At 38.5% G+C, this 17174-nt stretch overlaps 1 protein-coding gene across 1 annotated transcript in view; it reads left to right on the top strand.

The window, feature by feature from the left end:
* The window catches only part of LOC105498865 (polypeptide N-acetylgalactosaminyltransferase 1), a 58619-nt gene extending 41735 nt beyond the window's left edge, over window positions 1–16884 (top strand). The window contains exons 9-11 of the mRNA XM_011771238.3: window positions 8495–8593; window positions 9093–9227; window positions 14875–16884. Of these exons, the coding sequence (XP_011769540.1) occupies window positions 8495–8593; window positions 9093–9227; window positions 14875–15021 (381 nt within the window). The 3' untranslated portion in view covers window positions 15022–16884. The remainder of the gene's footprint in view (window positions 1–8494; window positions 8594–9092; window positions 9228–14874) is intronic.
* The last annotated feature ends 290 nt before the right edge of the window (window positions 16885–17174 follow it).

Raw genomic sequence — 17174 nt, 5'->3', positions numbered from 1 at the left:
CTTGATAGAACATACAATGGAATATTATTCAGTCTTAAAAAAGGAAGGAAATTCTGATACATGCTACAACATGGATGAACCTTGAGGACATTACGTTAAGCATAATAAGACAGTCACCAAAAGAGAAATACTGTATGATTCAGGCAGCTAGAATAGTCAAACTCATAGAAACAGAAAGTAGAATGGAGGTTACCAGGGCTACGGGAAGGGGGTAAAGAAGAGTTACTTCATGGGTATAGAGTTTCACATTTGTAAGATGAAGAAGTTCTGGAGATTCATTTCACAACAGCATGAGTATATTTAACAGTACTAAACTGTACACTTGAAAACAGTTTAGATGTTAAATTTTATGTTATGTGTTTATGTACCAGAATAGAAAGAAAGAAGGGGTCTGTTGTTATAGGAGTCGTGTATTTGGATGGATAGGAGGTGAAATCTGTACACAAGTAGAGGGTGTTGGTTGGGGGTGGGAAGAAGAGAGGTCATCTCTTGTCATAGGAAGGAAGATAGGGGAATGGGAACAAGTGCAGGGCAGCTGTAGGTTTGGAGGTGGAAACTGGCAGTTTGTGGTGGATGTGTGAGGACCTTCTCATCTGGTGGCTTGTTTCCTCAGATTATGGGCTGAGAGTGAGGAAGCTGTTGGTGAGGGGAATTGGGGAAAGAGAAAAGGATGTAAAACAGAAATATAAGATAAGGGAAAGCAAGTAGATCCCCGAAGGAAGCCAGATGGTGGCGAGTTGGTGGAGCCGTCTGGCCTGGTGTTTTTTCCAGTGCCAGGGCAGGCACAGACTTCTGCATTTATCCTTAACCATTACTAAGGCCATTTCAGGATTGACTTGAGCTCCCTACCTCTGAACTTCGTTGTGATTTAAGGAATTTGTTTTCAGACAAGTGAGGACTACATTGAGTTTCTTGAGCCCTTCATTCTCACCGATGCCTCATTAATGGAAATGTGTTTTCCTTTGCTATAACCTCGTACTGGTCAAAGGCGGCCCAGGGTGAGTGGTGCGCCAGCGAAAGATTTCTAGCAGTCATTCTGCAGCTTGTCTTTAGAACCAAAAATGAGTTGTGGTTTTTTTTTGGTTTTTTTTTTGTTTTTTTTGTTTTTATTTTGAGCTGACCCAATTTTGGACAACGCCTAGGCATTGTTAGCTGGGCCACAGTTTGGGCGTGTGACAAAGAAACACTTGTCTGCTCCATGGTAGATGGCTGCCAAGGCAAGCTTGCGTCTTACCTGCCTCTTGCCAGCTGACTTCTGGGCAAGTCACAGCATTTACCCTCTGTGGCCTGCTTGTTGTCGCCTTATTAACTTAGCAGCTGGTCTTAAGCCTTGTACGCCCTTAATCCCAGGCCACATCCTCCAGGTTAAAAGTGTCATTTCTAGATTGGAGGTCATTCTTGAGAGTACCCACCATAGTGCAGCCAGGGATCTTACGCTTCTGATCACAGCTTCACCCATGTGAGCCTTCCTTTGCTAGCAACAGTAATTTAGCCTTTTATAGATCTCTTGCCATGCTTCAAGGGTCTAGGGAAACCTGAAATCATAGGATTTTTGAGCAGAAAGGGAAGTCAGAAAATGTAAATATGACTATGGTAATAGATATAATTGAGAGCCTCTGGCTTCAGCTAACTCTGACTTTTGTAGTTCCTGTAGAACCTGAATAAGTGTGTTTCATTGTGGTATCTGATAGCTGTTAACCCAGGAGCTGAGTATTCTAAACAACAACAAAAAGTAAACAATCTAGACCTTTACTGGTTTAGTCAGTTTTAGGGGCTGACCAATTGCTTTTCCAGGCAGATCTAATAATCCTAACATTTACTGAGTATGTACTTTATGTCAAGCACAAATCTGAATGCTTTATGAATATTAAAGCACAGTACTGTAGAATTGTGCTGTTATTCCCACTTCACAGATAAGTAAATTGAGACACAAATAAATAGTTTAAAAAACACGGCTAACCTCACAACCATCTGGTTTGAGAGCCTGTGCTGTTAACCCTTAATGTTGGTATTCTTTCTCATATCTAACCAATACTTCCCTTGCAGCAGAGAGTGGAAAAGTGAATCTAAATTCACTAATACTAGATGATAAAAATGCTTTAACAAAGCTCTTACATTGTCCACTCTAATGAGATAAGATACTGATTCTGGAGGAGACTAATAGTAGAAACAAAGAAGCTTAAGCTCTCACCCTTGCCTGGTTTCCTACGAATGAGTGCATTCACAATTATTTTCAATTTCTCATGTCAAAAATAGTATTTTTAAAGTAACAGGTACAGCTAAGTTGCCACTTCTGAAATGGGGTTGAAGAGTTGCTGGGTCTGTGGATAAAGGAAAGAAAACCAACAGTTACTGTGTGCCTACTATGTGTCTGTATGTATTATCTCAATTAGAGCATTTAACAAACCCGAGAGAGAGAGATTTATCCCTGCTTTACCAATGAGAAAGGGTTCTTATAGCAGTGTTTTCAGTTCTGTGTTGTAAATAATATTGATGTCTGATGTCCCCAAGGTGCTCAATTAGAAAGGCGAGGTACTGGGGAGAAGAAGGTAGATTTTGAGGTCAAATATGTTTGGGTAATACTATTTTACATTACATCCATCAACAAAGAAACCTATTTAAATTTTATTTATCTGGTATTTCCCAAACATATCTGATCATAAAACACCTTTTTTAGTGGGGCACCTTGCAAGATGCTGTTCTTCAGATTGTGGTTTTTGGAATCACAATCTTAGAGTAAATAACCTGCTCAAGGTCTCATAGCTAGTCAGGAATGAAGCCCCATCTGCATGTCCCCGAAACCTAAACTCTCACCTCTACAACTCTTTGAAAGTGTGGATATTCACACACTGTAAGTCAGATATTGCTATGATTCAAGTAGAAAAGTTTGTTTCTAACAGCTCCTCACCCTTTATGATACTCTCAGTCTGTACATTGTTTCTAGATTGTTTTGCCTTGACCCAGTGGCATGCCTGGCCACGCAAGGAAAAATGTGTTAATCAGCCATAAACAATTCCTATGAAAAGTACCATTAACCCACTGATCTTTCCCCTTGAAATAACTAAATCTCCTAGGATTTACACTGTTTCAGAAAGTACAAACCAAACTTGGGCACTTTCCACATGACTTTCATAGGGTGGCCAAGGGTGTGAGAACGGGGGTTTATTAGCATGTTGTGCAACTTTTCCCATCATTGACAAGTAGCTCCTCACAAATGGTGAATGATTTTCTCCTGTGTGTCAGGATCTAGACCTGCACATCCAATGTGTCAGCTACATTGAATTTAATTAAAATTAGGCCATGCCTGGTGGCTCACGCCTGTAATGCCAGCACTTTGGGAAGCCGAAGTGGGTGGATCACTTGAGATCAGGAATTCAAGACCAGCCTGGCCAACATGCTGAAACCCCATATCTACTAAAAATACGAAAAATTAGCTGGGTGTGGTGGCACACATCTGTAGTCTCAGCTACTCGGGAGGCTGAGGCACAAGAATTGCTTGAACCCTGGGGGTGGAGGTTGCAGTGAGCAAAGATCGTGCCACTGCACTCCAGCCTGGGTGACAGAGCAAGAGACTGTTTCAGAATATAAAATAATATAAAATAAATGAAAATAAATTTAATTAAAATTAAATAGAATTTAAAGCCCGGTTCTTCAGTCACAATAGCCACATTTGAAGCGCTCAATATCCACACATGCCTAGTGGCTACCATATTAGCACAAATATAGACATTTTCATCATCTCAGAAAGTTGTACTGGATGGTGCTGGAGACATTAACATCTGCTGTTTTAAAATAGCCACACAGCCAGGCGTCGGTGGCTCATGTCTGTAATCCCAGCACTTTGGGAGGCCAAGGTAGGTGGATCACGAGGTCAGCATTTCAAGACCAGCCTGGCCAAGATAGTGAAATCCTGCTTCTACTTAAAAAAAAAAAAAAAAAAAAAAAAAAAATTAGCCAGGCGTGGTGGTAGGCGCCTGTAATCCCAGCTACTCGGGAGGCTGAGGCAGAGAATTGCTTGAACCCGGGAGGCAGGGGTTGCACTGAGCCAACGTCGCACCATTGCACTGCAGCCTGGGCGACAGAGTGAGACTCTGACTCAAAAATAAAATAGATAAGATAAAAAATAAAATAGCCGACCCAGGAGGTTACCCATCTGTCTGTATCATATACTGCTACCCTGTCATTTCACTCATTTCTCCTTCCTAGGTCCTAAGTTGAGGTGACCATATTTGCCTTGTCAAATCCAATGTTTTCAAATCTTGTAACTAATGTATGCCCCCTCTAATTCTCTCTACTCTGAAATAATTTGGAATTATCATAATTCATAAGGAGGTACCATATCAAATTCCCAAGCCACCCTGTCAGTAGATACCTTCCTACCTGGTTAAGGAGAATATCAGGACCATATTGATATTCAGGAGTATCTACTTCAACCAAGAAAAGCTCCCTTCTTTTCCCGTATCAAATCTGCCTTTTATTTAAGGGTTCCTGATAATTTAGAATCTCAGTTGCCGTTAGATGTTCTGATGACTACTGAATATGTTACCAAACAATGCTCACTTCTTGCTTTTCTCTTTCCAAGATAGTCAAGAGGTGACTTGAAAGGAGTGAACTAAAAGGAATTGGTAGTGTAATAAGACCACTAAGCAGTTAGCTGTAGACTTGTGTGTACACCAAGAGATGGGATAAAATCCTCTGAAGAGTGGGAGACTCCAGAAAAAATCTGGCCCATTCGTTCCTTAGATTGAACTTCAAAATACCCCTTATCAGAAGGTTGTCACTATTTTTAGAAGTCCAACAAATGAGACATTTGTGTAGAACATCCTTACAAGCTGGTCCTCAATTCTTGAATGTATTTTTTCTTCCTTCTGTATTTTCCAAATTCTGCTGTTTTAAAATGTTTTTCAAATGTCAGATTTTGAATAACCAACCGAAATACCTATTTTCATCCCAGATAAACTTGAAACAAGTATGTGTTGTCACCATTTCTGCCCTCCACGTCTCATTAGAAAGCTAGTAATTGGTTATATAGCCTTTTATGGAATTACAATTTTGAGCATTTATTCAGCATCCCTAGAAAATGTTTGTTCCTCATTTTCCCCTTCTCCAAAGGCTCTTCAAACTTAACTCCCAGCAAACAAACCTATTAGATGGTCCTCTCCCTCCTAGAATCCTAAAGGACAAAACTTACCCCATCGTCATCGTAATTTTCCATGTCCTTGAGAAAAACATCTTACACGCCTCATAGATGAGGTAGTCCACATGTATCACTACACAGAAAAGAAGAATATTCTCTAAAAACTCTATATTCTCTAGCCAGGCGGTATATAAAAGGACCCACCTGGAGAGCAGATGTCCCTTCAGCTACAAAGAAGCCACATATTTGTTGAGCCAAACAGAATCCTCTGTCCTCTAATGTGAAATTCACTTAGGGACTCAAACATCATAGCTGTGCTCTTTCAGGAGTGTAATCTCCAGTTTCTCCCCTGTACATTGGAGGACTGCCTCCAGGCCCCACCACGAGCCTGAATCTGGGTCTCTGACCACGCCATCCACCTCACCTGGGCCTCACTGACCACATGTTGATGCAGTTTAGTTGCTCTTCAGTCTTTTTTTTTTCCAGTATTATTATTATTATTTTTAATTTTACTTTAAGTTCTAGGGTACATGGGCACAACGTGCAGGTTTGTTAACATATGTATACGTGTACCATGTTGGTGTGCTGCACCCATTAACTCGTCATTTACATTAGGTATATCTCCTAATGCCATCCCTCCCCCCGCCTCCCCGCACCCCGCGACAGGCCCCAGTGTGTGATGTTCCCCTTCCTGTGTCCAAATGTTCTCATTGTTCTCATAGTTCCCACCTATGAGTGAGAACATGCGGTGTTTGGTTTTTTGTCCTTGCGATAGTTGCTCTTCACTCTAACAGCTAATGGGAAGCAGTGGTTTCCAGTCCTTGGAGAAACTCCACTTTGAACATCTAATGGTCAGTAGTAACCCCAAGGGATAGAGGCCCAGATCTTGCATGTTGGGAATTAGTTGTAGGAATCTTGTTAAGGGTGGTATAAGCTGTTACGTACAAATCTCTTACAACAGTGACTAGCACAGAAGCACAATGAATTTACTGTAATTATTAGCAGGATCACTTACAGAAATAAACTAGCTAAGTTTATTTATTATAAGATACTTAAAACATGATAGGAAAGCCTATTAAATTTCAGGAGAGTTTCATTTTTAAAAAATTTTATTTATAATTATAAAACAGAGGCAGGGTCTCATCATGTTGGCCAGGCAGGTCTCAAACTCTTGCGCTCAAGTGATCCTCCTGCTTCGGCCTCCCAAAGTGCTGGGATTCTACATGCGTGAGCCACCAAGCCCCACCATGAATTGCATTTTTTAATTTGTTTTGAATTTTGGTAAAAGGCAATTATTTAAACAAATGGCCATTCCATATGAGAGCAAGAGAAGCTGAAGATAATGGTGTTAATCTAATAATTCCTGTGGCATTTATCATCTTTCTTTAGCAACCTTTGCATCTGCATTTGGGGGAAGAAATAGAGGAAAACAAAATTGGAGAGTTTATAATTTTTATCAAAAGTATAAGGAAATGATTATTTTATGTGAATGTATGAGATAAAGACTCACCTTGTCACAATATGAACTATTTTTTTTTTTAACAGGGCCTTGCTGTGTCACTTAAGTTGAAGTGCAGTGGCAGTCATAGCTCACTGCAGCATTGAACTCTTGGGCTCAAGTGATCCTCCCACCTCAGCCTCCCAAATAACTGGGACTACAGGCGTGAGCCACTGTGCCTAAGTTTTTTTATTTTTATTTTTCGTAGAGACACGGTCTTGCCATGTTGCCCAGGCTGGTCTCGAACTCCTTGTCTCAGGCGATCCTACTGTCTTGGCCTCTTAAAGTGCTCGGGTTATAGACATGGGTCACTGTGATTGGCCCAATCTGAATTAAATTATTTTTCAAGTGAGGTAGCCATCATCATCTGGTATTAATTGATCACCTATCAGGATTAAGGAAGGTGTGCTTTATGCAAATTGGTATTTAACCATAAAATCTTTTACACAACCTATTTATATTGTGTAAACATATGCCTCATAAACAACCTATTTATGAGGTAATAGGTTTCACAGTTAAAATAATGGATAAAAAATGATGATGTAAATTATATGGTAAAAGAACTCCTGGAAACTGATATGATGTATTGGACCCCGAGAAAAAAACATTTTGAAATTTCTAGCTTGAATAATTGGACAAGTTGTAGAAATATTAATAAAAATAGGAATATCAGGAAAATGGGAAATTTTTGGAGGAATGATAATGAGGTTTGTTTCAGGTAGCAATTCTCAAGAGGGGATGAGGTGGGGACGTATTAAAATGTGAAGATGATTCAGTGTTCATATTAGAAAATAGAAAAATTCTGTTTTGAATGAGCCGAGTTTGAGATTTTGGTGGAATAGCAAGATGGATGTGACTAGTGGTAAAGTAACTGTGCAGATTATTACAGTCTCTGAGCCTGCTCATGCTGGACTCTGAATTAGGTGCCTGGATACGTTGCCTTACATAACATCAGCATAGAACTGACATTACCCCCCAGTTCCTGATCTCAAAAGGTTTAGGTAACTTGTATTTAAACCTGAGTCTTGTATGTCAGAACCCTAGTTTTTATTCCTGGCTGCCTGGGAATATTGGAATAATATGCAGACTGTGTATTTGTTTATAGAAGTAACTGGCTTTTTTGTGGTTTTAACTTTACCCCTACTTTATCTATCACACAACATTAGTTACCTTTTTAAAAAAGTCTACATGACAGATGTGGTTTCTCTTCTGGCTTAACCTGCTGACAATACCATACATGGGAATAGATTGAAGACTTTCAGATGTCTGTTAATTTACTATATGCTTTTAAAACTGCAACAGTTTAGAGGAAACAAAATAACCAGGAGCATTACCTAAAATATTCCTCCTAATTCTGATGACTAACTTAAATTCCTTTTACGGAATCCACAAATGTCTAGTAAAAGAGTAGAGTTTGTACCACACTACGCTTCAGCTTCCAGGAAAGACAAATTCCAAGCTCTTTGACTAGAGTCACCTTAGTCTCTCCTAAGTCAGAGTAGTTATCAGAATTAATGTTCCTGTCTTCATTGATAATAGTGTCCTCAGGGAGTTAATTGCTTTAAATCATTAACCAAAGTAGAGTTTTTTGAAATCAATACGAATTTGAAAGGAATAACTTGAAAAAAATGAAAAAAAAAATTTTAAGGATTTTCCCCCCATAAACACAGAAATTGCATAAACAGTTTGTAAGACCTTTCTAGACAAATGAATTTTAGATAGCCAGACAGTGATAGGCCAATAGGCCATTTCAGAGTAGTGCCAGGAAAAGTTTAGGTTGGTTTTTAGTGTATCTGTGTGTTTGTCTGTCTAATTAACTTCTCCAACTCCTGATATTTTCATTATTCATTGTCCCATAGATACGAAATGTGGAAACAAATCAGTGTCTAGATAACATGGCTAGAAAAGAGAATGAAAAAGTTGGAATTTTTAATTGCCATGGTATGGGGGGTAATCAGGTGAGTATCTTAGAAAACTCTTAAAAGGGATAATTTTCAGATTTGTTTTTACTTTGCCTTTTTTATCCCATGACATCATTCAGGAAATATTTTCCTTCCTTTAAAGAGAAAATAAAGACTTTTAGGTGAAGGAAGCTTTCAATCCAGTGACTTTTTTTTTTAATGAAACATTTGTGAAAGGCCCATTGTGAGAACTGTATTTACATTGCTGAGCACAAAATTTATTTTGCCCTTTTTATTCAAACAGATGACAACCCTTGGCAATACATTCAGTGTATACAGAGAGCTCAAGGTCATTTTCGCTTCACCTTGTAAGCAAGAAAATTAGTAACATAACATCAGTGTAAATTCGTGGTAGCTTTTCTGAGTCACTTTATTCTTCATTACTTAAGTACATAAATCATGTACCTTGAAATACTTGTATTTTCCCTGACAGGTAATTGGGCATTTAAAATGCTAATTTATTTTTTCTGTTTATGTGTGTGCATTTTATTTCCAGGTTTTCTCTTATACTGCCAACAAAGAAATTAGAACAGATGACCTTTGCTTGGATGTTTCCAAACTTAATGGCCCAGTTACAATGCTCAAATGCCACCACCTAAAAGGCAACCAACTCTGGGAGTATGACCCAGTGGTAAGTTATTTATGCAGTTGCCTATAGTAATAAAATTATGTGTGTCACTGGGTATATTTATATACTTTATAGCTAAAGGAATGAATTCTTGTGGACCTTGAATATGGATCAAACTTGTCTTATACACTAAATATTGACAGGTGGGAAAAACAAGTAAAATAAACATGTTTTAATTCTCCCTAATAGTTAAATTTTAGTCTTATAAAATCACAGTTGCCTCCAACCTCTGGGTCCTTGTTTGTTGAGTAGCCACCGTTCCTTCTGTATGTCTTCAAGTTCTATAGTCTAGTTTGGGAGAAATGAGGCAGAAAGTAGGCTTTTAAAATTACTTAATTAAACACTTAAGTGAAAGATAAGTTTTAATTAATAAAGTTCTCTGGCTTGTGATGATTTCTCAGTGACATACATAACAGAACCTTTCATATTTATCTTTCCTTTTGTCTGGAACCTTTCTCTCCACCCACCATCAAATGAGCTCACATGGAAGTACTTAAAAGGTATTAGTTCAGTTAGAGCATCCATGGTAAACTTACCTCTTTCCACCTATTTGCCTAATTTTTCAACTTGTGCTTTTGCCTTGTGGTTCTGGAACCAGCACCAACATCTTTAATATCTCTTTCTCTGGTTCTTTTTATTTTGGCTTAACTTCTCCAAATCTGTTTAGTGCCGCTAAACAGATGATTTTTTTTTTTTTTTTTTTTTTTTGAGACAGGGTCTTGCTCTGTCACCCAGGCTGGAATGCAGTGGTACAATCACAGCTCACACAACCTCCCATCTGCCAGGCTCAAGCTATCCTCCCACCTCAGCCTCCAGAGGAGGTAGGACCCAGGCACATACCATCATGCCCAGCTAATTTTTGTAATTTTGTAGAGACGGAGTTTCACCATGTTGTCCAGCCTGGTCTTGAACTCTTGGACTCAAGCGATCCACCTGCCTCAGCTTCTCCAAGTTCTGGGATTACAGGCATGAGCCATCATGCCTGGCCTGATATTTTCTAATTTTTTTTTTTTTTTTTTTGAGATGGAGTCTCATTCTTGTCGCCCAGGCTGGAGTGCAGTGGTGTGATCTCAGCTCATGCAACCTCCACCTTCCCGGTTCAAGCTATTCTCCTGCCTCAGCCTCCTGAATAGCTGGGATTACAGGCGCCCACCACCATGCCCAGCTAATTTTTGTACTTTTAGTAGAGACGGGGTTTCACCATGTTGGCCAGGCTGGTCTTGAACTCCTGACCTCAGGTGATCTGCCTGCCTTAGCCTCCCAAAGTGCTGGGATTATAGGCATGAGCCACTGCACCCAGCCTGACCTGATATTTTCATATCCTCTTATCCCTTGGCCGTAAGATGCACTACTGTTTATGTTCTTCTCTTAGTTTGCTCTCTGTTCCTTTTGTTGGCCTGGCTCTCTCTCCTCCTTCATCCTAGTCCTTAAATGGAAATGTTGTCCAAAGTTACTGACTTTGGCCATCTTTCTTCCCTATACTGTGTCATACACCAACCATGGTCTACTTTAATCATCAATATGCTGTTCTGTGAACATACCTTATACTTTCCTAATTCACAGCTAAGATAATGTGCTTCCCTCTGCCTGACAAACCTTACCCATTCTTAAGAATCCAGCTTTGATGTCACTTCCATGAATCCTAGCCTGAAATTAACTCTGTCAATCCTAACTTAATTAGTCATCTCTGACCTCTATAAAGCTGTATTTCTTTGTAGTTATTTATCTAGCAATCGTTTCTCCACTATTAGATTGTTAGATCCGAGAGGACAGAGATCATCTTTTATAAATCCTGGGTCTCCTTTCACAATGTCAGACTATAGAAAAAATAATATTACCTATAATAATAGCTCAGTTAATATGGCCATTGGAAATGGCCTGAATGTGCTGTTCCAGGGTTTCCCATGGTATGTGCTACTGCCATTTTGGGTGTGACTGCCCCATGCATTGCAGGGTGTGTAGCATCTCTGGCTCCAGACAGTAAGTGCTAGTAGCACCCCATAGCCATTGTGACAACCACAAAATTTTAAAAATGAAAAACCTCTTACTTTTATTGGAAAATGACAGTATATTAATTAGGCAGTATTTTTTTAAATGTATTTATTATAGCTAAAACAAAGAGGGATTTATTTTTCTTACATAAGTCTAGAGGTAAGTAAATTCAGTGGCATAGTGATGTCAGGGATAACACTGTTGTAATATTCTTAGATTTTCCTTGTGGCCACAAGATGGTTGCTGCAGCTCTGTCACATCCCAACTCCAGGCAGAAGCGGGAGGGGAAGGGGAATGGGACACTACCACTGTTGTTGCTCTTTATTAGCGTTACTCTTTATTAGCAAAGTAAAAGGTTTTTCTGGAACCCCCTTAGCAGGCTCTACTTATGTCTTATGGACCAGAACTTCATCCCATGGTGACCCCTAGCTGCAAAGGAAGCTGGGAAAGCAAGTCTTTGGTTTTCTAGTCGTTAGAGTGTGAGATGGCCAAGAGAGATACAGGGATTGGGAAGGACTGTTGGCTAGCCAACCTACACAGTCTACCACAACAGTATTCCAAAAGTAAATGTTTGATGAGACAGGTAAAAAGCTGGAGATAGAGTATTTAGAAAGAGCCAGTTATGAGTGTGAAGTTTTAAAACTGGTAGATCACTTTGCAAGGTTTTTTCCCGCTGAGATAAAACATTAATACTGGCAGTTGATTTCTCCCAGAAGCAGACTCCAAGATAAAGTTGAGCATTCAGGATGTTTATTAGGGAGCACTTTTTGGGTCAATACCTGTAAAAGGAATACCTCCCTCTCCCTGGGCAGAGGGAGAAGTTGAATTGCAGTGCAGGTCCAACAGCCTGAGCAGACTGCAGGTGAAGCACTGGAGGGGGAACAGCCCATCAGAATCATCCTGCCTCCATCCATTGAAAACACAACAGTCTAGAAAAATAACAGAATACTATGTCAATTATCTGTAATCTAAAATCATGAATTCTTAGATTTCAAAGTAACCCTAGAAATTAAACCCAGGATACTTTTTATACAAGTAGAAATTGAAACTCAGAATTAATTTCCCAAGGTCCGCAAGCAGCCAGATAGTATGACTAGATCTCAAATCTGGAATTTTTGATTCTAGATCCAGGTTTCTTTGTACAGTCCCACACTATTTTCAATTAATAGTTTTGAGTCTTCCTTATATTACATATTACATAAAATTTATAATAAGGCACTGGGCTCTTTTGCTTTGACCGCTTATAGCTGTCCTTTCTGGAATAAAATGCAGATTTTAGACCTAGTTGCATCTAGAGATTAGGAGTAGGTTCTAGGATGCAGGCAATGATTAATTATAGCTTTTATCCTCTTCTTCAGAGGTGTACAGTTAGATGCTTGTCACCTGCTTGTCCTGATGCCTTAGTCCAGCTCTCTCTGGATGGAGACTAGCTGGTGTTGCCTGAGTCCTCTGAGGAGTGCTTGATGACAGCATCCTACCCACAGGGTTCCAACCCACAAGGCTATGTGCCAGAGCCAGAGTTGTATCTGGAACAGGGTTCTACACCAGAGTCTAGGCTTCCTGGGGGTGCTTCTTACCTTCCAAGTTATGGGGATTCTGTCCTGATGTCGAACAGTTAAATACTCAGCACAGAGCAATAACCTATGTCTTTGTAATGGGTTTATTTTAATGAATCTAGATGAGTGAAATGCACATTTTTAGAAATTGGGTTGAAAGAGACCAACTCTCCCAACTAAATTTTTCGTTGTGCTTAATTGGGGTTTTTTGTTTTTAGTAATAGTGACCATGGGCCTGATGAGGGAGGCCACTGGGGTAAGCTTTGCGGGAACTCCCAGAATGTTTGAGAGTTTCTCTTGTTTTGGTCTTTCCTGAGACTGAAGGCATTGGCAGCAATGTGCACACTGAGCTGCAGTGCTCTGGCTGCTGGATTGTGTCCATGACTGCTCAGGACGTTGCTAGGATGTTGTGTTTTCCAATAATAAGCATTACGCTATAAATGCAAATTACCATTGTATGTAAATGTCATTGTACCATTTATCAAGCATTTACTCTGGGATAGGCAGCACTTCATGTACATTATCTCAGTGTTTCCTCATGAAACCCGGTGAGGTATTTTTGTCCCCTTTTTATAGATGAGGAAACTGGGTCTCAAAGAGTTTAAGTTTTTGCTCAGAAGCATATAGTTGGTGTGTGACAAATCTGGAAATCACCCCAGGAATGTCTGACTGCAAAGCCCCTCCTCTCAATAAACTACACAAAGTCTGCATTTAAAAAAAGAAAAAGAAAAAGAAAAAAAAATTCCCACAGCCTTGCTGACTCTTCCAGGTTCTAGTCTTACATTTGGAAGCATTAAAGATAGAATCCTGAACCTAAAGACATTGTCAACAGTGACATCTGCAAAGGTAGACTGTCATCTGCCAGGTCCTACTTTGACCACTACACGGAAGAATAATAAATGGCTGGAAGCCTAAGTAGTATACAATTATTAAATTTTGTTTTAATTTCTAATAGGTGCAAAAAAGGCCTCATGAAAATGAAATGTTTCAGATAAAAGAACTACATTAAAATAGAGCCATGAGTAAAAGAATCAGATAACTATGTGTTAAACATTTTACATTTCCTTCGAGTTAATTTGCATTCGTAGAGTAATGCTTAATGCACATTCCTGTATACAACTACTTTGAAGTCCTTAACATGACCAGAGCATATTATCACAATCATTGATGTGGATCATTGTCAACTATCTATCTGTTAATTCTTACCTGCCCTGCCCTTTCAAAATTATCCTAATAACATGTTGCAGCATCAAATCTAGAACTTAAATAAGTAAAATATATAGCTATGTCTGTTAACTATTTATTAAGAATCTCCTTGGTAGATGAGGCACTATGTACTTTATCTTCATTATCTATGTAGTTTCCCAAAATCTGCTCAAAATATGGAATGTGATCCTGATTTTTAAAATGAGAAACCTCAAGTTACCCAGGCTATGAACTCAACTCCACATTCCTGTGCTTTTCTTTCTGTACCACACCATCTCCTTTAACCACCAGGATAGCCTCTGGGTTTGCTGTGGACATAGGCATAAGATTGACTTTATTAAATCTCAGCTGTCTCAACATTTTTATGATTTTGAGTTATCAGAAACACCTGAGTTTCTAAAAACTTGAGCTTTGAAATCACAGAATTAACTTGAACAGCCTTATCATAGAGAAATGAAACAATTTTGAAATAGCTGTTTGAAAATAGGTTGAGAATCCTAAATTAGGAACCACTAATCTGGTCTTTTTTTGTTGTTTAGGAAACTGAAGCACAAAAAAAGAGAAGCTTCTCATAGTGTTACAGAGCTTATGCCAGAATTAGGACTTAGAATTTAGGTCATCTTGCAGCAAGTCAAGTGTACCCTACTGGACCCCAGTGCCTTTCTCCCTCCCTCATACCTCTTTATCGACCTACCTGCCTATCTACCTATCTCTTCTTCTCTCTCTACATATCCATCCATCCACCTACCTACTTTTTCTCCATTGTCTTTTAAATAATTTATATTACCAAAAAAACCTGCTTTTCTACAGAGGAATTTAATAATCACCAAAACTGATGCTTGAGGTGTTTTGTTTTCTTCCACTGTCATGTTAAGATTTTTTTCTGTTACTTTCAGAAATTAACCCTGCAGCATGTGAACAGTAATCAGTGCCTGGATAAAGCCACAGAAGAGGATAGCCAGGTGCCCAGCATTAGAGACTGCAATGGAAGTCGGTCCCAGCAGTGGCTTCTTCGAAACGTCACCCTGCCAGAAATATTCTGAGACCAAATTTACAAAAAAAAAAAACACGAAAAAAATAAGGATTGACTGGGCTACCTCAGCATACATTTCTGCCACATTCTTAAGTAGCAAAAAAGGAAAAGTGCTTTCCTTCTCTGCAGGATGTAAGGTTTATCAGCCATTAAAACTTAGACTTCTCTAGCTTTTCACTAGCTGTGAACCAGCCTTCCTGTCCATGGACGTGAAACTGCATAGTAATGAGACTGTGCACACTGATGTTTACAAGACTGAAAGAGTCTTTCTCCGAAAATCATGGTAAAGAATATTGAGACAATGAAAAAAGTCAACAAAATATGCTTTCTGGAGAACTGTACCTTTTATGGTTTGCTTGCACATCAGTAATTTCTGCTGAACGTGCTGTCATAATGAAGAGATTTCCAAGATTTTTTTTCCTGATTAGAACTGGTAGCCAGTATATTAAATATTGATATAAAAATAAAAGAACTGGAACCAGATTCGGAATCATGAAAACAACATTTTTACAACAACACAAAAAAACTATATTAAACAGGGTTTAAAGGAAATTAAAACAGAACTATGAGAAGTACAATTTGTTATAGTATAGTATCAAATTTCTATCTAGATTTTATACCTCAGTGGGGAAAAATAACTGATTCCAATGACATTCATTTTGTTTTCATCTGTGATAGTCATGGATGCTTTTATTTTCCTTGGGGTGCTGAAATTGAGCTGAAAAAAAAAAAGGCTCTTTGAATATAGTTTTACTTTCTCTCTACAGTTTTGTTTGGTTTGTGGGCTGTTGGAATTGTAATTTTTAATTGCCTTCTAAAAAATGGAAATTTAACAATGTCTGATCTCAACTGAACAAATTAGATGTTTCAGTCGCTCCTGGGTCAGCCAGCTTATAGATTGACACGTGCACACACACACACATTTCTTACCACATTTCCAACTTCTTGACCCAACTGATTATGCTAAATACCCAAGATTCGTACTACTGTACCACAGATTTGTTTTCACAGCAATAAATCTTCAGTTCTTTGTTTATGATTCCACTTAACAAAAGGCCTGCAGAAGTGATTTATTATTTGGGTATTTGGAGATAATATATTTGATGGTTTTTTGGAAAACCTTTTTCACTCCATACTCAGATATGCTTCATTGTCAAGTGCATATTTAGATTAGATTATTGAATTGTAATGTTTATCTGCTGCTTTTTTTTAAATAAAATTTGACTGAAAATGTTTAATTGGCATTTTTTAATGACTTAGCCAAAGAAGTGCAGCTATTATTCCATATTAATAGGCTTGCATTTCTTTTCCTAAATTTTAGGCTAAATCAGTTTTATTTTTCTCTGATTTTTTTTATACCACAGAATCACCTGAGTGTCAGTTAAAAGTTGTCAATTAAAAGGTAACCTTTTAATCTCATAGGAGGAATCTCATAAAGACATTTTTCCTGATATGTAGAGCAGTCTGTTGGCAAAAATGCATATATTTTCTTTCCTATTTGTAAAATTATATTTAATGGAATTCTTTTCTTTGATTATCAAGGACTTTCACTGCAGGCAGTGCTATTTCTTGTGCCTACGAATGTTTCCGAAAGTCGCATCACTAATTATATTTGCGAGGTTGAGTGTACACAAAGTTTCTCATATCCTGTTCAAGTTAATCAACATCAAGCACATGGGGATGCTTTAGGGTGAGGCTATAGTACAAAATGCATAAACCATGTCCCCAGGAAATTTGAAAGGAAGCAGGTGCTGGATGGATTTTTTTTTTTTTTTCCTTTTCCATGAGCTGTGTTAACTCTATCTCCAGTAGGCCTAATGCTTGAATAAGCAAGATGTCTAATCAATAAATTATTTTCATGCTCAGAATTTCAGGTTTTTGTACTCCAGCATAGCTTGGTCTTATTTCTTACTGTATGAAAGCTTAACAGCAATGTGATTTAAGGTTTTGTTTTGTTTTTTAAGTGGGAGATGTAAGTGATTTAATTCATGGGTACTTTTAGAACCTGATAGATATTCCCATTGCCTTTATTTTTCTAATTAAAGAATTCCTAAATACTTTGAAAATACAAAATATTCCTGTATAGTTGTGCCTTACATTGGTTTTATTTGAAAGAGTGGATCCCTGTTTGTCATAATTATTTGTAATTTGGCAGATGCTTAT

The sequence above is a fragment of the Macaca nemestrina genome, chromosome 19 (assembly GCF_043159975.1).
Source record: "Macaca nemestrina isolate mMacNem1 chromosome 19, mMacNem.hap1, whole genome shotgun sequence".
NCBI classification, from domain to species: Eukaryota; Metazoa; Chordata; class Mammalia; order Primates; family Cercopithecidae; genus Macaca; species Macaca nemestrina.
The sequence above is the reverse complement of the archived record's forward strand: the minus strand, read 5'-3'. Positions and strand labels throughout refer to the sequence as shown.